At 45.7% G+C, this 25,134-nt stretch overlaps 1 protein-coding gene across 1 annotated transcript; it reads left to right on the top strand.

Moving 5' to 3' along the window:
- The first annotated feature begins 16,943 nt into the window (after positions 1-16,943).
- Positions 16,944-24,879, top strand: LOC134352429 (immunoglobulin gamma-1 heavy chain-like). Its single transcript, XM_063059733.1, has 3 exons — positions 16,944-17,025; positions 17,137-17,491; positions 24,546-24,879. Exons 1-3 carry the CDS (start codon positions 16,950-16,952, stop codon positions 24,877-24,879), a joined length of 765 nt encoding a protein of 254 aa, XP_062915803.1. The 5' UTR covers positions 16,944-16,949.
- The last annotated feature ends 255 nt before the right edge of the window (positions 24,880-25,134 follow it).

The raw sequence follows: 25,134 nt of genomic DNA, 5'->3' as shown, positions 1-25,134 counted from the left end.
AGGATTAACTGATGTCATTAAGTTTATAGATTTATTCCCTGATGGGTGAGGAGATGGTGTACGGAGAGGCAGAACTTTGGAGTTGAGTAGGCTGTGGGTAAGTGGTGTTGAAATACCATGGCAGGGAATTGAAAGCACAGTGCCTCCATAAATTGCAGGCATTCTTACATTGGCAGATGTGGATTAGCAGTAGTATAGATGGTGTGCGGAGGGACCATTTAGGGGAACATTTTTGATAAACGTTTCTGATCTGGAACACACTGCCTGAATGATCGTGATGTCCAATAGTGAGTGTAGAGGTGGCACAGGAGGAGATTCGCCATTCGTAGGAATACAGAGAAGAGCAGAGAGACAAAGGGTTTATTGCGTTTGCTCAGCCAATAAACCCGGACAATAAGCCCAGACATTATCTGATCAATGACGTCACTCTCAACTCTGTCATTCAATGGAATCAGCATCTAGTTTGTTAATCTGGGGAATTCTTCCTCAAAGAGATTCCAACGAGCATCCCAGTGTACGCAGAGCATGAGTTAAATGCAGATTACAGCTCCCATGTCCTGTCCTGGCAGCTACGGATTACACAGAAAGATCCATCTGCACCGTCTGATCGGTCCCAGGGCAGGTACATTAGAGTGTAAACTTCAGGTTCAGGCATACCGTCACACACACATTTTCATTTTTTTATTGTTATTTACAGAGCAACTTTTTGAACAGTCACGGTTCGTAACCCTGTGCAGAGCACTAGATGCTTAAGGATTAGAGGGCAAACTTCCCCTAAAGTGTCCCATCACACACTCACAGGACATAATTTGAATTTTGCTGTTCAAAGGAACTGTTTAGTCGCAGTTCACTGACGGAGCAACGTCTTCAATTTCTTGCCGTCTTCGATCGTGACTGGGTTGGTTTAACAAGTACATGACACATAAATCAGTTTTACTGGTGATTCGGTAAAGGAGGCTGTGAGATATAGTCCTGAAATTTACAGAACAACTTTCATTGTGTCCCGAGCAGTACACGAGCAAAGACGTAGTTGCAAAATACGGCCCTGTTACATTGAAGGGATAATGGAGCCATTCTGCACACAACAGATTCCATAAACATTAAGGTCACAACGATCAGACAGCATATTCTTGTGATGTTATCGAAGCGGAAATATCGTCCAGGGCACTATATATAGAGTAATCCAATGGGCAGGCAGAAGGTTAGATTCAACTCCATGGAGAATAGAGCAGCACATGAAATCAGGTGAGTAGCTCGGGGGGGGGGGGGGGTGGAAGAAAAGTTCATGGATACAACCAAAACAAACCTGTCAAATTAAAACTCAGGCCATAATAATCTGCAACAGATTTGTATATCCAGTTAGATTCCCAATTGGAATTTATTTTCAAATCTCGCCGTTAGTAATAATTTCCTTTCAGAATTAGTGATAGACTTCAGGAAAGAAATCTCTCATCCTTTGCCGCTGAGCCTCTTATGACTCCTGACCCATCAACGTGATTGCTACCAAACTCTCTCTAAATGGCGACCCATATGTGTAATTCATTCTAACTTTCCCGGCACAGCCCACAGCTCAAAAGATGAGTAACTAAAATTGCCCATCTGTTAAGTTCTATCAAATTAATGCAATGCAGACAACAATCAGACAGAATCTCATCCGCTTTGGTGATTCACCCTCGGTTATTTTGTACAAATACCCGAATGTTATTCCGTTGCAAGTTTCTTCGAAGCTGACACACGCACCTCCTGCTCCTCCCTTCAGCCCAGCCCCCTGCTCTCGGTGTTTTTGTAATGTAAACGAGGAACACTGATCCAGACAAAAGAGCAGTTATTCCTATTGTTCCCGGGATGTATGATGTCTTCGGCTGCAATTCTGCCCGACTGGCGTTAATCTGCCTCCTGCAATGCCAACTCTGAGCAGCTCAGGGAACATATCTGGTTTGAAAAACAGAGTTATTGGCTCACATCAATGCCCTTTCACCAAAGCCTGTAAGCCTGATTTGTTGCAACTGGGCTGTTTCCGGTAATATTTTACCGAATTTATCTTGATGAAACCAACTTGTTTTTCATTGACTTCCAAAACACCAAAACATCACAGGGAAATTCCCAACTCAGCAAATGCTTCTCCAGGGTGTCCCTTTATATGGGGGTCATTTTCTTTTTTTTTACACATGTCAGGGCTGTTGGCCTTGAGCTGAACCCCCACCACCGTACCTAGAAGAGTGATGGATCGCTCTTGGCGCAGCATTTACTGTATTGCGAGCAGATCTCGACATTTTGGGAAGGAAGTGAGGTTTTGGAAATGGCAAAGAAGTGGGTCATTTGTATGTTATACTTAATCATTACTTTGTTTCAGTATTCACTACGGAAAAAAGCTCCTGACCGAAAAGACTTATAGCGGATTAAAATGCTTGCACATACAGATATTAAGAAAGAGGATATGCTGGAGCTTTTGGAAAACATCAAGTTAGGGACTGGAGGAGATGTACCCCAGGCTACTGTGGGAGGCGAGGGAGTGGATTGCTGAGCTTCTGGCAATAATCTTTTCATCACCAATTTGGACTGAAGAGGTTCCAGAGGATTGAGGATTGCAGATATTGTTCCCTTATTCAAGAACGGAAGTAGAGATAGCCCAGGAAATTATAGAACAGTGAGTCTTACTTCAGTGGTTGAAAGGCTGATGGAGAATATCCTGACAGGCAGAATTTATGAACATTTGGAGAGGCATAAGCTGATTAAGAATAGTCAGTATGGCTTCATCAAAGGCACTTCGTACTTTACGAGCCTGATTTTTTTTTTCCGGATGTGACTAAACACATTGATGAGGGTAGACAGTAGATGCAGTGTATATGTATTTCAGCAAGACATTTGATAAGGTACACTACGCAAGACTTTATCAAAATGCAAGGATGCATCGGATCCCCGGGGACAATTCTTAGTGGATCCAGAATTTACTTTACCACAGTAGGCAAACAGTGTTTGTAGACGGGTCATATTCCGCCTGCAGGTCGGTGACAAGTGGTGTGCCTTAGGTTTCTTTTCAGGGACACCTTCTCCTCTTGATTTTCAATGTCGCCAGGACTGGGGAGAATGCTTTATGGGAATAGGTTGAGTGAACTCGGTCTTTTCTCCTTGGAGCGGCGTAGGATGGGAGGTGACCTGATTCCAGTGTATAGGATGATGAGAGGCATTTATCGTATGCATAGTCAGAGACTTTTTCCCAGGGCTGGAATGGCTAATAGGTAGGGCACAGTTTTAAGATGCTTGGAAGTAGGTACAGAGGAGATGCCAGGGGAACGTTTCTTACTCAGAGATTGGTGAGTTCATGAATTGGGCTGCCGGGAACGGTTGGGGAGGCAGATACGATAGGGTCTTTCAAGAAACTCCTGGATAGGTACATGGAGCTTAGAAAATTAGAGTGCTATGGGTAACCCTAGGTAATTTCTAAAGTGTGTACATGTATGGCACAACGTTGTGGGCCGAAGGGCCTGTATTGAGCTGTAAGGTTTCCATTTTTCTATGTCTATGTTTCTATGTTATCTGAAATGGCTTATATGATATGTCGGGGGAGTTTAGATAATCGGGGATTGCATGATCTTCAGAACGAAAGCTGACCTGGTGAAATACATAATATCAGAGATAATGATAGGGACGATAATCAGTGTCATAGATGAAAGAGAGAATACCAAAGTTAATACATGAGAAATGTTAAAATGCGGAGAGTGAAAGTACCTGGAACTACAGCAGGCGTTGTGGAAGCTGATCCAATTGCCATCTAAAGCCCTCCACTTCAGGCAGCAGGTGAAATCTATTGTCCACTCCTGGCAACTTCAGAATCACTCACCAATGCAGTTAATGTTTCGAGCTTCCCATATGACTGCACCCTCATGGTCGATGGCCCAATTCTAACTTCTGAATGACCCTCTGTAAACATAAGCACGTTCAAATATCAGCTGCCCGTGTCATCATTTCGTGAACCTACGAATGCTTGCCAACATTGGTTCTAGCATGGCGACATCTGGATACTATCCGCACCTCCACGAACTTTTGTAATTTTACCCACTTTGATCACAAAACCATAACCGTTATTTCCATGTATTTTGACCCTATTTGACTTTGCTGAGCTGTTGAGCATATTGAATCGGGCCTGTAATTAAGGAACAAAAATAATCACCATTTAACATGCGCGCCTCTTTTATAGACACTTAACTTTCACTTATAGGCTGATAATTGGTGGTATTTTAAGAAAGATGCTAATTTACGAAACGTTAAATAAGAAAGCCTTGGATCCCTAGGGAAACAAAATTCACCATGTTCTGCGATCTCCCTCCATTTTTCACAAATCCCTGGAAATTATCATAACTTCCAACACCCACATTGTTAATTAAACGACTGCCTAAAAAAAAAAATCTTTGGCGTTTTGGTGGAAACCGTACAACCCGGCGTAACCGCAGGAGGACAGAAAGAGAACTGAAAACTGTGCACATAGATTATACCCGACGTCATGAACGAAAGCTGGTTTTTGTAGCTCTAAGTTAACAATCCTACGATATGCATGGCTCTGCCGCCCAAACCGTTTTATTCTCTGGAAAAACAATCACAGGATCGGCGAAAGTTCACTGCACTTACTGAAGCAAGTTGGCTCCGATTGAGTTTGTTGGCATTATATAAAAAATGATTCATCTTATCCCACTATTGATGTGAGTCATTACGAATGGTACCCTATTGTTCAGAACTGCTTTGTGCGGAAGAGACCGTGTCTTATGAAAGATAATACGTTTCTGAAGAGTGACAAACATGTGCTGTCTGGGCGGAGTAGTGTATACCATCTACATGTACAACAATGAAGCGGACAAAATCCCAGGTGGTAACCAGACCCAGAAGATTAAGGCACATGACCCATAGAGACTTGATCGGTTGGATGATAAATTGCCTTGCCTATGGAAGGCAGAGAGCAGAGAAGCAGGAGAAGTATGGCTATTGCCAATCTGCCAAGAACGGCGCAAGGGTCTCAGCCGTTTCTGCTATATGTAAATATTTGGAGAAATATATAAGGTGGCTAATTAGGTTTTCTGACAACCGACGTACTGCCGACCTGTGAACAACGAAGACGTCTGTCAAATTGACGCAGCAGGTCATCGACCAATATTGGGCCAAGAAATTGTAATTAAATTTTAATCCGTGCAGGCGTGATATATTGAACTTCTGCCGAAAATTGCAAGTCGGAAGTCTACGATAAATGGCTGAAACACGTTTACCATTGAGGTGAAGTGTGTCAGTTTTTGGCCATCTCCTCTGTTATGCCCAGGCTGCGGTTCGTACATTTCTGCTCCCACGGCAGCTCGTAGGTGGAATGATGACAGCTTAGCCAGACATAGTTCGTTCTTTTCGAAAACAATTTTGGACTTGATCATGACCATGTTCAGGATTTCCTTCATCATGACTGCAGCTTCCTCTCAGTTTTCTTTCCTGTCAGTCATGTAAATCTTGGGTGGATATTCAGTAATACCGACGCACAGAGATATAAATTGGTATTACTATTAACAGAACAATTTTATCTGTAGTCAGGTTTCGTAACCCTGTGCAGAACATCCGATCCTGGGGGATCACTGGACCACTCTCCTTATGGGCTCTAACATCTGAGCTGCTTGTCATCGGTAACCCTGCCAAGCACCAAGCACAATGTTCTGGGGCCAGCCAACATAGATCTCCGAGACACAGAAGCAGGTAAGCCTCCAACACCTACGACAAGGATGTGGTCGTTTTGACGTTCACAATTTTGATTACTGCCATGATAGGGCTGTTGTGTCGGGTGGACGTAAATGGTGGAATGTTCTCCACTGTCTGTCCGAACATTCATCCATCAAAAAGCATCACAGAATGCCGAATCTCTTTAAACGCCATTGATATTTCAGAGATGTTGATATATGTAATTTGGAACCCACCTTCCTTCAGTCACAACACTGACTCTACTTCAGAAAGTACTTCAATATCTCTGAATACTGTACTGATTTGTGCAGAAATGGGAACTGATTAATTGTTGAAAATTATCTGGTTTGGAGTGAGCTTTGGTTTGATTAGTAATTCTATCATTGTGGTTTATATTTGAGTGAGGGTGCAAGATTTCGGACGCGCAGTGCTGCTATCACCAGAGTGGGCAAACAAAACAACCCACACTAATGATGTGTACCTTGGATCCCCTCCCCCGTGAGTTTCCCTTCATAAAGACCGATTCAGCAGTACTTGCCTACTAACTTACTGAGGAGTGCACTGTTATAAGCCGCAACTACTTCTCCTGCTAATGGTTTCTGCACCTGAGCTCCCGGCATCGATGGTTCTGTTCCTCCCACCGCCTGAAACCATAACCATATAACCATATAACAATCACAGCACGGAAACAGGCCATCTTGGCTTTTCTAATCCGTGCCGAGCTCTTACCCTATCCTAGACCCACCGACCTGCACTCAGCCCATAACCCCCCTTCATTTCCTGTCCATATATCTATCCAATTTATCTTTAAATGACAACATAAAACCTGTCTCAACCACTTCTGCTGGAAGCTCATTCCACAGAGCTACCATTCTCTGAGTAAAGAAGTTCCCCCTCATGTTAGAACTAAACTTTTTCCCTCTAACTCTTAACCCATGTCCTCTTGTTTGAATCATCACCACTCTCATGGAAAAATTCTAACCACGTCAACTCTATCAATTCCCCTCATAATTTTAAACACCTCTATCAAGTATCCCCTCAACCGTCTACGGTCCAAAGAATAAAGACCTAACTTGTTCAATCTTTCTCTGCAACTTAGGAGATACCCAGGCAACATTTTAGTAAACTTCCTCTACACTCTCTCAAATTTATTGCCATCTTTCCTATGATTCTGTGACCAGAACTGTACGCAATACTCCAGATTTGGCCTTGCCAATGCCTTATACAAATTCAACATTATATCCCAACTCCTATACTCAATGCACTGATTAATAAAGGCAAGCAACCAAAAACTTTCTTCACCACCCTATTCACATGAGATTACATCTTCAGGAAACTATGTACCATTATTCCCAGATCCCTCTGTTCTACAGCATTCTTTAATGTCCTACCATTTACCATGTATGTCCTATTTTGATTAGTTCTACCAAAATGTAGCACTTTAATGTTCTGCATTAAACTCCTCTGTCATCTTTCAGCCCAATATTCGAACTGACCTAAATCTCTCTGCAAGTTTCGAAGACCTACCTCATCATCCACAACACCACCTATCTTAGTATCATCTGCATGGTTACTAATCCAATTTACAAACAATTTCAAACAGGTCACAGAGTTTTTTTTTAATAATGGTGAGGGGAGATATGCACAGGATTTGGCGCTGAGATTCATGTTGTCACGTCTCTGATAAAAGTAATTTGCTATCAGAAAATATTGCATCCTTTTCCACGCAGGGATCTGTGCTTCATATTGATTTTCGCGCTGTGGGTGCGGATAGAAAACTGTAGAGCAACTCTTTTTTTTGTATGTTACATTCCTGTGCACTGTCCGGTGTCTCTCGAACCATCTCCCCAAGAAGAACAGCTGCCCATTGAAAAGTGTGTTCAGTGCCTGTCACTCAGAGAGATATCAGTCCACTAACTGATGTCTCATAGTCTCTGACTCTCGGGGGATATCTGTCCACTGACTAGATTGTCAGTCGCTGTATCTAGGGCGAACCAGTCCATTAACGAGTATCTCCATTCCTGCCTCGGATGGGAATCGCTGTCCGCTAGCTGGTGTCTCACACGTCCTGTGTCACAGCGTGATATTTGTCCACTGGCTGGTGTTTCTGAGACCCTGTATTTCAGGGTTAACCCTGTCCACTGACTGGTGTCCTTTATCGTTCTTGCCGGGATTCTCTGCCCTTCATGAAACATAGAAACATAGAAAACCTACAGCATAATACAGGCCCCTCGGCCCACAACGCTGTGCCGAACATGTCCTTACCCTAGAAATACTTAGGCTTACCCATAGCCCTCTAGTTTTCTAAGCTCGATTTACCTATCCAGGACTCTCTTGAAAGACCCTATTGTTTCCGCCTCCACCGCCGCTGCCTGCAGCCGAATCCACGCACTCACCAGTCTGCGTATAAAACGTACCGCTGTCATCTTCTCGGTACTTACTTCCAAGTAAACTACTTTCAGTTTAAACAAGTTGTTTATCGCCAAAAATGACCAGTGTAACAGATTGTCTATCCCGATCTGCTCACTTCCGCTGACCTGTTCCCTCTGCAGAGACAAATATCTTTTTAGAAAATTGAAATCCCTGCTGGGGGCGAGGACAGGAAAATCTGCCTCTGGTTTTCCTAGGTGGGAGCCTGTTCAAGCTGCTGCTACTTGTCTCACTCGCAGACCATGTCTTTATTTGAACAGCGTTCTCAGAAGCTCGCGATAAATCCGGACTCAGCTGAACCCAGATCTGAAAAATGTCCAAGTCGCATTCAGTGCTCAGCAGCATAGGAGGCATTCCTTATCTCTGTCCTCTCCTGCTTTGCCTAGCAGCTGTATGCCCTGCAATTTATCACCTACCCATGGCCGTCTGGTTCTCCAGGGCTTTGTCAGTCTATGCTCGTAGGTCGCATTATCAATATCTCCTCCGTTTTTTTTTTTATTGACAGGAGTGCAGTCCGATGTTATGCTGACACAGCCCGCGTCAGAGGTGGCAAAGCCCGGACAGACCCTCAAATTGACCTGTGCAGTCAGTGGGTCCAGCCTCAGTAGCTGTGACACGGTCTGTCATAGTGAAACTCGTCTCCGGGAAAGGGCTGGAATGGGTGGCCGTTGTGTGGGATAAAGGTAACAAGAAGTATGCGCCTGAAGTCGAAAGCAGATTCCAAGTTTACAAGGACAGCAGCACCGTTTAACTGCAAATGAAAAACCTGAGTCTGGAAGAGACGGCCACCCAGTACTGTGCGACAGACACAGTGAGAGAGACCGGGACTGGACCGGGACAAAAACCCAGCGAGAGCGCCTGCCCTTCGGGGATGAAGGACAGGGCAGCAGTGATCGCCACAGCCGTACCCAGGTCGTTCTGGGTTATATCCGCTCGTCCACGCAATGGAAGGCGGGTTCTCAGAGTGGATTCACAAGAAAGCATAGTGGATGGATGGGCCGAAGGACTCAGATCACTTCGGACGGCAGCTCGAAGCCGGGCACACGTGAGTGGGAACGGGCTGACCGATCCACATTGTCAGGTGTCGATTCTTCGTCTACACGTGACAGTAAGTGGTCGGGCTATGAGAAATATTAATGATGAGAGACACTTTGGTGTTCTAGGGCGGTTTGACTGACGAGTGACGGTGCTGAGAGGCAGTGAGAGGGCCAGAGGTTATCGTACATGAGTTTATCACAATGGCTATATCTTGGCGTGCCTCAGTGTGAGAAGTGTTTGTCCTCCATATCTGTAATAACAAAAGCCTCCTAATCACGCTCTTCGTTCGCTTCTGCCGGCCTTTACCGTGGCATACATAGATATAAATCAGATCACGAGTGCATAATCCGGGAATGGGTACCTGTTCCACTGGAAATGAGTCTCAAGGCGAACGGAACTACAGAGGAGGACCTGTCAGTTGAAGCCCAGAGAAACGTCTGGTTGGTTATATCATCTCCTCATCAGAACTGGGGTGGCTGAGATTCAGACCTGCAGTGTGGGACGCCGTACACTGAGGGTGGGTTTAATAGATCTGCTGGCGGGCTCGGCGATCCTGTAGATTTGGGGCTGGATATGACCAAGTCTTATTATGACCTGCAGTGAAGCAACGTGATATGCACCAGGGTGATGGGGAGCTGGAAAAAAACTGGTTCCGACAAATGTGAGTCTGCACCGCAGTCTATCGCCACGAATTTCTCATTACTGCCTCCCAGAATCAAATCCCTGAAGGCTGATTCAGACTGTTAAGGCAAATGTTCTGGGTAAGTATAAGCCCAAAGGGCTTCAGGTCCAATTCTGCGGAAAAGAGGAAACCGGTGTCAGCAGATAGGAATACTGTGAAAGTGCCTCTTTTATTCGCAGGCCAGGAAGAACCAGGCTCGGAATTTCAGGTAAAATTCCAGGAAGTAGCTGCTTCCGGTCGGGGATAATGTTGACACTTTTCTGAGATTAGTTGATGCGGCCGACCAGTGAATTGCTGTATTGGGTGAATGGGGAGACGGAGCAGAGTGAACATCTTGCCGACTAGGAGGGAGCACGCTAACGGTGTCTTGAATTGAACTGAATTGAAATGAATTGACTTTACTACTTACATCTTTCATATACATGAGGAGTAAATGTTTATGTTACGTCTCGGTTGAAATGTGCAATGTGCAATTATAGTAATTTATAGTTAATATCATATACAACAGGATAGTCAATATAACATAGAAATACTTTTGCGTCAGCATGAATTAAGCAGTTTGGTGACTGAGTGGAAGAAGTTATATCGTAGCCGCTTTGTCCTGGCTTTTATGCACTTTTTCCATTTGTCCCCAGTCATGGGTTTGGCCTTCCTTACATTCATGTTGCAGCCAACATCTTCTTGTACATCCTTGTCAATGCTGGTCCATATTCAGCTCTATTATACTGCCTCCTATATCCCCAGGGTATAGGTGGATGTCAGTTCCATCACGTAATTTTCAGCGTGAGGTCTGTCCCAGGATGCTTCTATGGTACAGGAGAGATCTGAGGATTAATTGATGGATTTAAGATTTTAATTTTACTCCCTGGTGGGTGTGCAGACGGTGTACAGGGGGGATAAATTTTGGAGTTGGGAAGGCAGTGGGAAAGTGGTATAGAAATATTAAGGCAGCGAAATGAAGGCACAAGGCCTTCATAAATTCCAGGCATCCTTGCACTGGCGGATGGCGGTTGTGAATAGTGTGGACAATGTGGGGAGGGTGGCTGACTAGTGATTAATGTGTAATAGGAGTCGATCTAAGTGAACGTTTATTGGTGAACGTTTGTGATGTGAAACACGCGGCCTGAATGACCGTGATGTCTAATAGTGAGTGTAGAGAGAGAACTGGCGGAGATCTGATTTTCGTAATGAGACGGATCAGAGCAGAGAGATCTATTGTTTTATTGGGTTTCTTTAGCTAAAAGATAGCACACACACTATTGGATGAATGGTCTCACTCTCTGATCTGTCATTGAATGGAATCAGTATTTACCTGTGTATCGAGGTAAATCTTCTTCATAGGGATTCCATCGAGCACCCCAGAGTAAACAGTGTAGTTACAAATATTCCTCTGCATTACTCATTCCAGCCAGGGCAGGGGCATTAGAGCGTAAACAAAGAGTGAAACTTCCCCTAACCCGTCCCATCATACACTTACGGGATATGAATTCAACTTTGCTGTTCAAAAGAACTGGTTGCTCTCAGTTCACAGACAAAGCCGCCTCTATAATTCCAAACAACAGGAATTCTGCAGATGCTGGAAATTCAAGCAACATACATCAAAGTTGCTGATGTACGCAGCAGGCCAGGCAGCATCTATAGGAAGGGGCGCAGTCGACGTTTCAGGCCGAGACCCTTCGTCAGGACTAACTGAAGGAAGAGTGAGTAAGGGATTTCAAATCTGGAGGGGGAGGGGGAGATGAAAAATGATAGGAGAAGACAGGAGGGGGAGGGATAGAGCCTAGAGCTGGACAGGTGATAGGCAAAAGGGGATACGAGAGTATCATGGGACAGGAGGTCCGGGAAGAAAGACAAGGGGGGTGGGGTGACCCAGAGGATGGGCAAGAGGTATATTCAGAGGGACAGAGGGAGAAAAAGGAGAGTGAGAGAAAGAATGTGTGCATAAAAATGAGTAACAGATGGGGTACGAGGGGGAGGTGGGGCCTTAGCGGAAGTTAGAGAAGTCGATGTTCATGCCATCAGGTTGGAGGCTACCCTGCGTGGGTTCGTTTAACAAGTGCGTTCCACATAAGCGAGTGTAACACTCAGGTTCGACCAGTGGCATTAGTCTAGGGAATTACAGCCTCCGTCCTGGACAGCTTGAGAAATCTTGTTTACGTGTATGCTGCATGATTTGTTCACCTGTCACAAATCAGTACCTCGAAATAACAAACATTACACAATATGCAATTAAACGATTGAGCTTTAATTCGATTCTAGGGTTAATAAAGAAAACAAAAAGAAAAAAGGGCCCAGTTTAATAAAGCAGTCTGGTGCGCACAATGGAGCTCACTGTTTTCCCGCCTGTTCGTTCTCCATCGATTTCACCGGGTCGTCGTCGACTCCCAACCACACTACAGGTCCACTCCAGGTGCATTCTACGACTTCGCCTTTCAGGCATCTTCTCCCGAATAAAAGCCCGCAAAGTCACTCGCTGTCGGGCACACAAGAACGAACACCATTCGCCTCATTGGACGCCGCACATTACAAAGCCGCGTTGATCTCTAGTCATAACCCAAACACAATGCTGCTACAGAAAAACCATTACATCAGAAATGAAACATTTGCCAAGGCGTGAAACCAGATATAGTAGCAAGTCGGCAAGAGTAGTTGTGCGGTACCGACTTGACATTTACAGAGTACCTTACATTGTGCCCGGGCACTTCAAGGACAATGACGTAGTTGCAAAATACGGCCCTGTTGCTGAACAGAGCATGTGGAGCCATTCTGCACACAACAGAGTCAATAACATTTAAGGTAATAACAAACATACAGGATATTATTGTGATGTTTTCGAAGGAGGAAAGCAGAAGGTTGGATTTCGGACTATGGAGAATAGGGAAGCAAATGAAATCAGATGTGTAGCGCAGGGGATGGACGAGCAGTCCACGAATACCAACACAAAAGAAAAAAAATCTGTCAAATTTAAACTCAGATCAAAATGTTCTGCAATAGATTTGGATCGGCGGTCAGATTTCTAACATCTTAGCAATTTGCATTGTTTAAGTCTCTCCATTAGTAAGGAATTACTGATATCCTTGAGGAAAGAGCTCTCTCAGCGTTACCCTACGAGCCTCTTTATAACTCCTGGCCCATCAATGTGTTTGCATCCAAGGGCTTTCTGAATGGCGACCCAGGTGTATGGTTCATTCTAAGCTTACCAGCAAAGCCCAGAGTCCAGCTGATGACCAACTAAAATTGTCCGCCTGTTGTTCAAGTTACCCGCTATATCAAGTTGATACAATAGAGACAATAATCAGATCGAAGTTCACCTGATCTGTTGATTCGCCCTCGATTATCTTGTACAAATACCCAAACGTTATTTCGTTTCTTTTTTTTTCCGAGCTGACACATGCATCTCCAGCACCCCGCTTCAGCCCAGCTCTCGGCTGTTCGTTTGATCGGTGTTTCTGTAAAGTACACATGGAACACAGATACAGACAAAATGCATTCACCGCCTGTTGGTCCTGGGATGAAAGAGATCTTCGGCTGCAAATCTGCCCGAATGATCTCCTACAATGCCAACACCGGACAGCTCAGGGAACATCTATGTTTTGAGAAACAGAGATGCAGTTTCACATCAATAACCTTTCACGAAATTCTGTCAGACTGATTCTTGGCAGCCACGCCGTTCCATTTTTAAAAAAATATTTTAATGAATTTATTCCGCTCAAACCAAATCGTTTTTCATTGACTTCTGCAACACCAAAATTTCCCTGCGCCTTCCCCAAATCAGCAATTGCTTCCGCAGTGTGTCATTTCATACGAGGGTCATTTTCGTCATTTTTTCCCCTTGTCAGGGCTGTTGGCCTTGAGCTAAACACCCGCCCCCGGATCTAGAGGACCGGTGTATCGCTCTTAGTGCAACCTCTACTCTTTAGTCTGTATGGTATGAGGGAACCAAACACACGCCAGAGCACAAGACCCTCAGGGTCATTGGGGCACTCAAGCCTCCAAATCTCTCGGAGGTGTGTGTTAAATGAACCCTGCAGCATATATCCCGTTTTTGCTCCTGTCATTCAGTATTTGCAAGTAATATTGCAGCTATATAAAGTTTTGGCTCGACCATACTTTGTGTATTGCAAACAGTTCTCGTCGTCACATTTTCGGAAGGATGCGAGGTTTTGGATATGGCACAGAAGTGGGTCAACTGTTTGTTTTCTGGATTGGCTTCTCTGATATATGAGGGGAGTTTAGACAAACTACAATTTGCATTTTCTTGAGCAATAAAGCCTGCCGGCCGAGCTGGTAATATATATAACATCGTCAATACAACGGTGGAGCAATGAAATCTTCGGTCACATTGATTTAAGATGAAAGAGAGGATATTAAGAGGAAAAAACTGAAATTTTAAAAGAAATGCGAAGACTGAAAACACCAAGAACTTCAGCAGACGTTTTGGAGGGGGATTACATTGCTAAGTGTTTCTTCAGTGTGTCACTTCATATGAGGAGCACTTCGTCTTTTTTCTCTTGTCATGGCTGTTGGCACTGAGCTGAAAACCAGCCCACGGACCTACAGGACCGGTCTATCGCTCTCAGTGCAGCCTCTGCGGATTGATCTCTGAGGCATAAGAGATCCTACGAAGCGCCAAAGCACTAGGCCGTCAGGGTCATTAAGGCACCCAAGCCTCCAAACCCTGCACGGCATTGCGCCTCTGGAAGGAGTGTGCTAAGTGAAGCTACAGTACATATCCCGTAATCGTTCGTGTCAATGAGTATAAATGTTAGCAAATAAAATTGCCGCCATGTACATTTTTTGCTCGGCCGCATTTAAGTATTGCGAGCAGTAGTCGACGTCACATTTTAGGAAGGTGTGAGGTTTTGGACATGGCACAGAAGTGGGTCACTTGTGTGTTAACTGGATTGGCTTGTATGGTATGTAGGTGAGTTTAGACAAACTAGGATTGTATTATATTGAACATTAAAGCCCGTTGAGCACCTGGTGAAATACATAATATCAGAGCATGACAGGGAAGATAATCAGTACATTTATGCCAGGGTGGGAACCGTGAAATCTTCGGACACATTGATTTAAGATGAAAGGGATGATTCCAAAGAGGATACACGAGACGTTTTTTAAAAATACGAAGACTGCAAGTACCTGGAAATTCAGTAGAACTTACGGAAGCGGATATGAATGCAACATCTAAGAGACAATTTCACAGGCAATGCATCATGCAGGCTGTAGGCGGACATGCTGCTTAAAAAGAGCATCATGATTGCCACAGGCAGGGGCGAGCTAAACGGGCATTGCCTATACAGTTCTATATTCTATGTACTGAGTGTTACAGTCTTATATTAATAATCTCAAGAGGGGCTGTCTGTGGAATTTAATGCTTGAGTCATTACCCGCCACCGGAAACACATTTTTGTCATAACAAATTTGAAAAAAAAACAGACGTTGGAATTTCAAAAATAAATCTGGAAATGCTCACGAGGTCAGATCGTATCCACCGCAAGAGAGAAACGTGAGTTAATATTTTAATTCAAAGTCCCTCCATCAGAAGTTGGACCGAGAAAGAGGAAACATTGTGAAGCAAATGGTTGGGCGGAGAAGGGATAAACACCGTCCACCGTAGAAGTAGACCGTACAAAGTGATCATACAATAACAGATGGAGAGGAAATGCACGAACAAATTAACTTAAATAATATTATCTACCAAAGTGAAAAATACAGAGAAGAAAGATATGTCAGGGTAGGCCAGGATGTCCACAATTATTTCCACTTTAAAAGTACTGACAGAGGGGCAAGTAACATAATACCTCAGGTTGCAATATTTTAGCGTGTACAGGATGCGGTGGAAGAGAATCAGAATATGTTATAGGACAGGAAATGGATTTTGCGGCCTCCCGAGATGCCTATATACCATCATTTCATGTGCAGGTTTGTCACCCATCACATTTCTGCCGTTCCTATTCATTCAGTTTCATAGCTGTCTTTAAAACAACGTATGCAATCAGCTGCCCCACCTTACCTGGAAATTCTTTCGAAATAACCACATCACCGTGTATGGGATAATATCGCAAAGATATTCTTTACTTTCTAACCCTCTCACCTGAAACTTGTGCCGTCTGGTTGTAACCTTGTGTGCCCTGGGAAACGGACTCTGGCTGCCTCTGTACTGCTCACAATTTTATAAACTTCACCAATGTTAGAGTTAGCCTTCCGGCGAAAATACATCCAGCTTATTCAAACTCTCCATGAAATTAAAGACCTCCATCTCAGGCAACAGGTGAAATCTATTCTCCACTCTTGGAAACTCCAGATCCACTCAGCCATGCAGCTAATATCTTGGCTTCACATATGATATTACAGTCATGTTCGATGGCCCAAATTCTAACTTCTAAATGACCCTTTGTCAACATGAGCATATTCAACTATCAGCTTCCGGTGTCATCCTTTCGTGACCCGACGCGTACTTGCCAGCATTGATCCCAATATGACGACAACAGGATAATCGCATATACACCATGAGCTTTTTGTTTCTTACATTTCCGTACACAGTCCAGTGTCTCTGGAACGGTGTCCCAAAGGAGAACTTCTGCCCATTGTCCAGTGTTATCAGTCCTTGTCAATCAGAGCGATATCTGTCCACTAACTGGTGTCTCTCAGTCTTTGTCTCTCATAATTTATCTGTCCACCGACTCGTCAGTTAGTCGCTGTGTCGGGGGTGGGGGATGGGGGGGCGGCACCAGTCCATTGACTGGAATCTCTCAGTTCCTGTCTCTCAGAGGAATCGCTGTCCACTTTCTGGTGTCTCACACTTCCTGTCTCACAGGGTGACGTTTGTTCACTGGCTGGTGTCTCTGAGCCCTGTCAATCCGGATCTGGTCACTGCCCCTGACCTGTGTCCTGTGCAGAGACAAGTATATTTTGGAAAATTGTAAGTTCTGCTGGGGGCGGGGACAAGAATCTGTGTCTCTGGTTTCATTGTGTGGGAGCCTTTACAAACCGCGGCTCCTCCTCTTACTAGCAGTCTACGTCTCTATTTTAACAACGCTCTCGGCTGACGCGATAAATCCCGTCTCAACTGAAGCCGCTGATCTCAAAAATGTCGAAGTCGGATTCAGTGCTCAGCAAGATATGGGGCATTCCTTATTATTGTCTCCTCCTGCTTTGCCTTCCAGGTGCCTGTTCCACAATTTATTATCTAACCGAGGCAGACTGTTTCTCGGAGGCTTTGTGAATCTATGCTCGTGGAATATTTTTATCAATTTCTGCTCTTCTTTTGTTGACAGGCGTGCAGTCCGATATCAGGCTGGAACAGCCCGAGTCAGAGATGGTAAAAGCCGGACAGTCCCACAAATTGACCTGTGCAGTCAGTGGGTTCAGCCTCAGCAGCTATCACATGTACTGGGTGAAACAGGTCTCAGGGAAAGGGCCGGAATGGGTGGCCGCTGTATGGGCTAACGGTGACAAAAATTACGCTCCTGGAGTCGAAGGCAGATTCGAGGTTTCCAAGGACAGCAGCACAGTTTATCTGCAAATGAACAACCTGATACTGGACGACACGGCCACCTATTACTGTGCGAGAGACACAGTGAGAGAGATCGGGAGTAGACCGAAACAAAAACCCAGTGAATTCGCCGACCGGTAGGGCGCAGAGGGAAAGGCCAGTAGTGATCGCCACGGCTGTATCCCGGTCGTTAAGGGCCACATCCGCTCGTCCACGCAATGGAAAGAGGGTTCTCAGTGATGATTCCAGAGAACAGATGCTGGATGGATGGGCCGACTGTCTCAGCGGATCACTACAGACGGCAGCTCGGAGCCAAGCGGCGTGAGGGGGAGTAGGTTCAAAGAGCCAACTTGGCAGATCTCGGTCATTCGTCTACATGTTACAATAAATGGTCGGGGTCTGCAGAACATTAGTGACAAGAGAACCATTGCTGTTCTTGCGCGATTTGACTGACGAGTGAACTGCTGGGAGATAGTGATACGGTCGCAGGTTACCGTACGTCGGTGTCATATCGGCTATTTCATGGTGTCCCTCAGTGTGAGAGGTGGCAGCTCTCAATATCTACTGCAAGAAAACACTTTTAACTCGGCTCATCGTTCGAATCTGCCGGTCTTTACCCTGATCATAGATATATATCTGATCCGGAGTGCTTAATCTAGAAATGGATATAAGTTCAACTGGAAATGAGTCTCAATGCGAACGGAACTACAGAGGAGGAGCTGTCCGTTGAAGTCCAGAGAAAGGTCCCGGTGGGATATTCTGCCTCCTGCAGTGGCAACTCTGAGCAGCTCAGGGAACATATGTAGTTTGGGAAACAGAGTTACTGGCTCACATCAATGCACTTTCACCAAAATACGGCACAACATTGTGGGCCGAAGGGCCTGTATTGTGCTGTGGGTTTTCCAGGTTTCTATGTTTATGTTTCAATGTTATCTGAATTGACATATATGATATGCGGGCTGGGGCGGGGGGGGGGGGAGCGGAGGGAGTTTAGACAAACAATGATTGAATGATCTTGAGCAGGAAAGCTGACCTGGTGAAATACATAATGTCAGAGAGAATGACAGGGACGATATTCAGTGTCTTAGATGAAAGAGAGAATACCAAATTTAATACATGAGAAATTAAAAAAACGAAGACTGAAAGTACCTGGAACAACAGCAAACGTTGTGGAAGTGGCTCCAATTGCTATCTGAAGCCCTCCACTTCAGGCAACAAGTGAAATCTATTGTCCACTCCTGGCAACTCCCATCACTCACCCATGCAGTTAATATTTCTAACTTCTCTTATGACTGCACCCTCATGGTCGACGGCCCAACTCTAACTTCTAAATGACCCTTTGTAAACAGAAGCACGTTCAAATATCAGCTGCCCGTGTCATCATTTCGTGACCCTACGCATGCTTGCCAACATTAGTCCTAGCATGGCGACAACTGGATAACCGAAAAAGAAAGAAAGATGGCGCCGGTAACTGGCGACTTTGCACGTGCCCTCTCCACTATCCTATAACCGAGAAACACTTCTATACCTTCAATCTGCTACATCTAGCAAGATCAACAACACCTTGGCGAAGCTACTGACCCAGCTGAAGACCACGGCGCCAGAACTGTTCTTACACTCCGGACCGCACCTGGACTCGACCAGCGAGGCTCACCGGGTTCCTGGAGATCCGCGGTCTGCTACCGTGCTGGAGCGCTTGGAGACACGTCCCATTCCGACCAGCAACTCTCCGGAGCAGACGACGACATAGAAGTGACGGCGGAGACCTTAATGTGCCCCAGACTCTTCCCCGGAGTGACCACCATAAAGCCTCGTTGGTGGCCATCCACAGATGGCGGAAGTGAGGCCTCCTCCGCCGACCTCGGAAATCGAGCCCGAGGCTTGGCTGGAGCGGAGGCCTCCACAACCGTGACTCGGCTTACGGACCTGTTTCAGCCAGGAGCCCTGCCATCCGGGATTAATTGTCGGCTTCGGGGCCCGGCCCAATCGACAGCCCGGGCCCCCGGCAGCTGGAAGTGGCAGCGGACCCTCCTCCGTCACTCGGCCCAATCCGGAGCACCCGACGAAGCCACCCGCCGATTGATCCTCGCGGAATGCGTCCACCAACCTGAAAGAGCTGACAGCAACACACTGCATCAATGGAAACCTGGAAAGATGCACTATTTATCGAGGAAGCGTAGGAAAAGAGCTAGGCTGTGGTCAGATTGAAGCTGAGGGGCTTCAGGCCCCTATGCCCACCGTACTACTATCTAATGTGCACGCCATAGAGAACAAGGTGGATGATTTTGAAGGGACACTCACCTTCTGTAGGGAGATGCAGAATTGCTGTGTATTCTGTTTCACCGAGACCTGGCTCTCCCCTGCCAACCCCGTCTGTGCCATCCGCCCGGAGGGATTTTCGATCCATCAGATGCACCTCACGGCGTCTTCGGGCAAGACCAGAGGAGCTGGTGTCTGCTAATGATCAACACTGCGTGGTGCTCGTACATAGTGGCACTGCAAGTTCCTGCAGCCTGGGCCTGGAACACCTGTCGGTGAAGTGTCGTCCCTGCTATCTTACACGGGAATTCACCTTGGTCATACTGACAGCGGTCCACATTCCCCCCCAGGCGGACGTGGAGTGTCCTCTGAACATACTGTATGCCCACATCAGTGAACTTGACACCAGGTATCCGGAGGCTTTGGTCATTATAGCCGGGGAATTTAAACAGGCCAACCTCAGAAAGACGCTGCCAAAGTTATACCAACATGTCTCCTGCCCCACTCGAGGCCCGAATATACCTGACCACAGCTACACAGCAGTCAAGAATGTCTACCATTCCGTCCCACAACCTCACTTCGGAAAATAGGACCACCAGGCCGTACTCCTCCTCCCGGCTTACAAACAGAAACTGAAGCGGGAGATCACGGTGTCAAATATCGCTGTGATGATTGTAGGTTCTACTATCAATTGTTTGGCGACAATAAAGTATAAAGTATATAACCCATGCTATTCGCACCCCCACTAACTTTTAGAATTTTACCTACTTTGTTCACAAAACCATAACCGTTGATTCCATTTATTTTGACCCTGTTTGACTTTGCTGCGCTATTTGACATATTGATTCCGGCCAATTAAGAAACGAAAATAATCACCCTTGAACATGCTCCCTCCTTTTTATGGACACGCAATTTTCACTTATAGGCTGATAATTGGTGGTATGCTATGAAAGATGCAAATTTCCGTAGTTTTGCGTGAGAAGACATTGGATCCCCAGGGAAACGTAAGTCAGCATGTTCTGCTATCTTCCTCCGTTTTCCACACAATCCCTGCAAATTATCATAATTTCCAACACTCACATTGTTAATTTACAGCGATTAATTAAAAGTCTACCTGAAAAAAAAATATTTGACATATTGGTGGAAATCGTATAACCCGGCGGGACCGCAGGAAGACACAAAGAGAGCTGCAAACCATATACATAGACTGTACCCAGGCAAAACCGATTTTGGAGCTCTAAGTTAACAATACTACAAGCTGCATGGTTCTGCCGCCCAAACAGTTTTATTCTCTGGAAATGTAATCACAGGATCGGCGAAAGTTCACTGCACTGATTGAAGCAAGTAGTCGCCGATAGTGTTTGTTGTTATTATATAAAAATGATACATTTTATCCCACTATTGATGTGAATCAGTAAGGCTGGTGCCCTGTTGGTCAGAACTGTTTTATGCGAAGGAGACCATGTCTTATAAAATAAAATACGTTTCTGAAGACTGACAAATATGTGCGGTCCGGGCGGTGTGGTGGAACACCATCTACGTATACAATAATAACGCCGAAAAAATCCCTGGTGGTAACCTGACCCAGAAGATTAAGGCACATGATCCTTAGAGACTTGATCGATTGGATGTTAAATTGCCTTGGCTATGGAAGGCAGAGAGTAGAGATGTAGGAGAAATATGGCTATTGACAATCTGCCAAGGACGGTGCAAGAGTCTCAGCAGTTTCTGCTATATGTAAATCTTTGGAGAAAAATATGAGCTGGCTGATTAGGTTTTCCGAGAACAGACGTACTGCCTGTGAACAACGAAGAAGTCTGTCAAATTGACAGAGCATGACATCGACAGTTATTGGGCCGAGAAATTGGAGATTAAAATTTAATCCGTGCAAGCGTGAGACATTGCACTTCGCCCGAAAAATGCAAGTGGAAAGTAACGATAAATGGCAGAAACACTTGCAGTTCGGATGAAGAGTGTCAGTTTTGGCTATCATCTCTATTAGAACATAGAACATAGAACATAGAATAGTACAGCACTGTACAGGCTATTCGGCCCACAATGTTGTGCCGACCCTCAAACCCTGCCTCACATATAAGCCCCCACCTTAGATTCCTCCGTATACTTGTCTAGTAGTCTCTTAAACTTCACTAGTTCAGGTGAAGAGTGTCAGTTTTTGGCCATCTTCTCTATTATGCCCCAGCTATTGTTCGAACATTTCTGCTCCAACGGCGGCTCGTAAGTGGAATGATGACAGCTTAGCCAGGCATCGTTCGTACATTTCGAAAAACAATTTTGGTATTATGTTCAGGATTTCCTTCATCGTGACTGTACCCTACGACAAGATTGTGGTCCTTTTGACGTTCACCATTGTGATTACTGCCATGATGGGGCTGTTGTGTCGGGTGGACATAAATGGCTTTTAATGTTCTCCACTTTCTGTCCCAACATTGATCCCTCAAACAGAATCACAAGAATGCCGAATCTCTTTATAGGCCATTGATATTTCACAGAGGTTGTTATATGTAATTTGGAACCCACCTTCCTTCAGTCTCAACACTAATCCACTTCAGAAAGTACTTCATTATCTGTGGATACTCAACTGATTTGTGCGCAAAGGAACCTGCTGAATGACTGAAAAATACCTGGGTAGGGGTAAGCTTTTGTTTGATTAGTAATTCTATCAGCGCGCGTTATATTTGAGTGAGGGTGCAAAGTTTGGGACACGCAATGCCGCCATCGCCAGGGTGGAAAAGAAAACAACCTACCGTAATGATCTATACATTTGATCCCCTCCCCCGTGAGTTTCCATTCATAACGACGGATTCAGCAGTACTTGCCTGCTAACCTGCTGAGGAGTGTACTGTTATAAGCCATAACTACTTCTCCGGCCAATGGTTTCTGCACCTGAGCTCATTTTAACGATGGTTCTGTTCCTCCCACCGCCTGAAACAGGACAAAGAGCTTTCTAATAATGGTGAGGGGAGACATGCCCAGAAAGCGGCGCTGAAATTCATGTTGTCAGGTCTCTGATAAAGATTGTTTGCTATCAGAAAATATTACATCCTTTTCCACGCAGGGATCTCTGCTTCATATTGATTTTCGTGCTGTGGGGGCAGATAGAAAACTGTAGAGCAACTCTTTTTAAGCAACACACATAAAAGTTGCTGGTGAACGCCGCAGGCCAGGCAGCATCTCCAGGAAGAGGTGCAGTCGACGTTTCAGGCCGAGACCCTTCGTTTTTATTGCTTGTTACATTCCCCTGCACTGTCCAGTGTCTCTCTAACCGTGTCCCTAATGAGAACTTCTGCCCGTTGACTAGTGTGCTCAGTCCATGTAACTCAGAGAGATATCTGTCCACTAACTGATGTCTCTCAGTCTCTGACTGTCGGGGGATATCTGTCCACTAACTGATGTCTCTCAGTCTCTGACTGTCGGGGGATATCTGTCCACTAACTGATGTCTCTCAGTCTCTGACTCTCGGGGGATATCTGTCTACTAACTGGTGTCTCTCAGTCTCTGACTGTCGGGGGATATCTGTCCACTAACTGATGTCTCGCAGTCTCTGACTGTCGGGGGATATCTGTCCACTAACTGATGTCTCTCAGTCTCTGACTCTCAGGGGATATTTGTCCACTAACTGATGTCTCTCAGTCTCTGACTCTCGGGGGATATCTGTCCACTAACTGATGTCTCTCAGTCTCTGACTCTCGGGGGATATCTGTCTACTAACTGGTGTCTCTCAGTCTCTGACTCTCGGGGGATATCTGTCTACTAACTGGTGTCTCTCAGTCTCTGACTCTCGGGAGATATCTGTCCACTAACTGATGTCTCTCAGTCTCTGACTCTCGGGGGATATCTGTCCACTAACTGATGTCTTTCGGTCTCTAACTCTCGGGGTATATCTGTCCAGAAACTGATGTCTCTCAGTCTCTAACTCTCGGGGAATATCTGTCCACTAACTGATGTCTCTCAGTCTCTGACTCGCGGGGGATATCTGTTCACTGACTAGACTGTCAGTCGCCGTATCTATGGGGAACCAGTCGATTGACGAGTATCTCCGTTCCTGTCTCGCAAGGGAATCGCTGTCCGCTAACTAGTGTCTCACACGTGCTGACTCACAGGGAGATATTTGTCCACTGGCTGGTGTTTCTGGTGCCCTGTATTTTAGGGCTAACCCTGTCCACTGACTGTTGTCTCTCATTCTTTCTAGCCGGGGTTCTCTGCCTTTCATAGAAACATAGAAATATTGAAAACCTACAGCATTATACAGGCCCCTCGGCCCACAACGCTGTGCCGAACATGTCCTTACCCTAGAAATACCTAGGCTTACCCATAGCCCTCTAGTTTTCTAAGCTCGATGTATCTATCCAGAACAGTTTTGAAAGACCCTATTGTTTCCGCCTCCTCCGGCGCTGCTGGCAGCCCAATCCACGCACTGACCACTCTGCATAAAAAACGTACCCTGGACATCTCCTCTGTACTTACTTCTATGTAACCTACTTTCAGTTTAAACAAGCGGCTTATCACCGAAAATGATGAGTGTAACAGATCTTCTATCCCGATCTTCTCACTTCCGCTGACCTGTTTGGAAAATTCAAATCTCTGCTGGGGGCGAGGACAGGAAACTCTGCCTCTGGTTTTCGTAGTTGGGAGCCTGTTCAAGCAGCAGCTCCTTCTCTCAATCGCAGACCACGTCTCTATTTGAACAGCGCTCTCTGCGCTCAGCTGAACGCCGATCTGAAAAATGTCCAAGTCGCATTCAGTGCCCAGCAGGACAGGAGCCATTCCTTATCTCTGTCCTCTCCTGCGTTGCCTAGCAGGTGTCTGTCCCGCAATTTATTACCTACCCTTGGATGGCTGGTTCTCAAAGGCTTTGTGCGTCTATGCTCGGAGTTCGTTTTATCAATTTCTGTTCTTTTTTTTTATTGACAGGCGTCAGTCCGATATCGTGCTGACACGGTCTGTGTCAGCGGTGGCAAAGACTGGACAGACCCACAGATTGACCTGTGCAGTCAGTGGGTTCGCCTCAGCAGCTATGACATGGCCTGTCATAGTGAAACTGGTCTCCGGGAAAGGGCTAGAATGGGTGGCCGTTGTGTGGGATAAAGGTATCAAGAAGCACGCGCCTGGAGTCCAAGACAGGTTCCAGGTTTACAAGGACAGCAGCACCGTTTATCTGCAAATGAACAACCTGAGACTGGAAGACACGGCCACCTATTACTGTGCGAGAGACACAGTCAAGACACCGACACGAGACCGGGAATAATACTGAGCGACAGCACCTACTCTTTGAGCGCTGAAGGACATGGCAGCAGTGATCGACACAGCCGTATCTCGGTCGTTGTGGGCTACATCCACTCGTCCATGCAATCGAAGGCGGGTTTTCAGAGTGGATTCCCCAGAAGGGATGCTGGATAGATGGGCGCAGAGGTTCAGCGGATCACTTTGGACGGCAGCTCAAGGCCAAGCGCAGTGAGTAGGAATGGTGTCACCGATCCACCTTGTCAGGTTACGGTGCTTC

Source organism: Mobula hypostoma, chromosome 10 (genome assembly GCF_963921235.1).
Source record: "Mobula hypostoma chromosome 10, sMobHyp1.1, whole genome shotgun sequence".
In the NCBI taxonomy this organism is placed as follows: domain Eukaryota; kingdom Metazoa; phylum Chordata; class Chondrichthyes; order Myliobatiformes; family Myliobatidae; genus Mobula; species Mobula hypostoma.
This window is presented reverse-complemented; position numbering and strand designations above follow the sequence as displayed.

Bases quoted from the DNA above. Each gene is read 5' to 3' on its own strand.
- LOC134352429 (XM_063059733.1), top strand. From the start codon at position 16,950: ATGTCGAAGTCGGATTCAGTGCTCAGCAAGATATGGGGCATTCCTTAT. The intron at 17,026-17,136 runs GTGCCTGTTCCA...TTTTGTTGACAG, and splicing joins CCTCCTGCTTTGCCTTCCAG to GCGTGCAGTCCGATATCAGG. The intron at 17,492-24,545 runs GTAGGGCGCAGA...TTTTATTGACAG, and splicing joins CCCAGTGAATTCGCCGACCG to GCGTCAGTCCGATATCGTGC.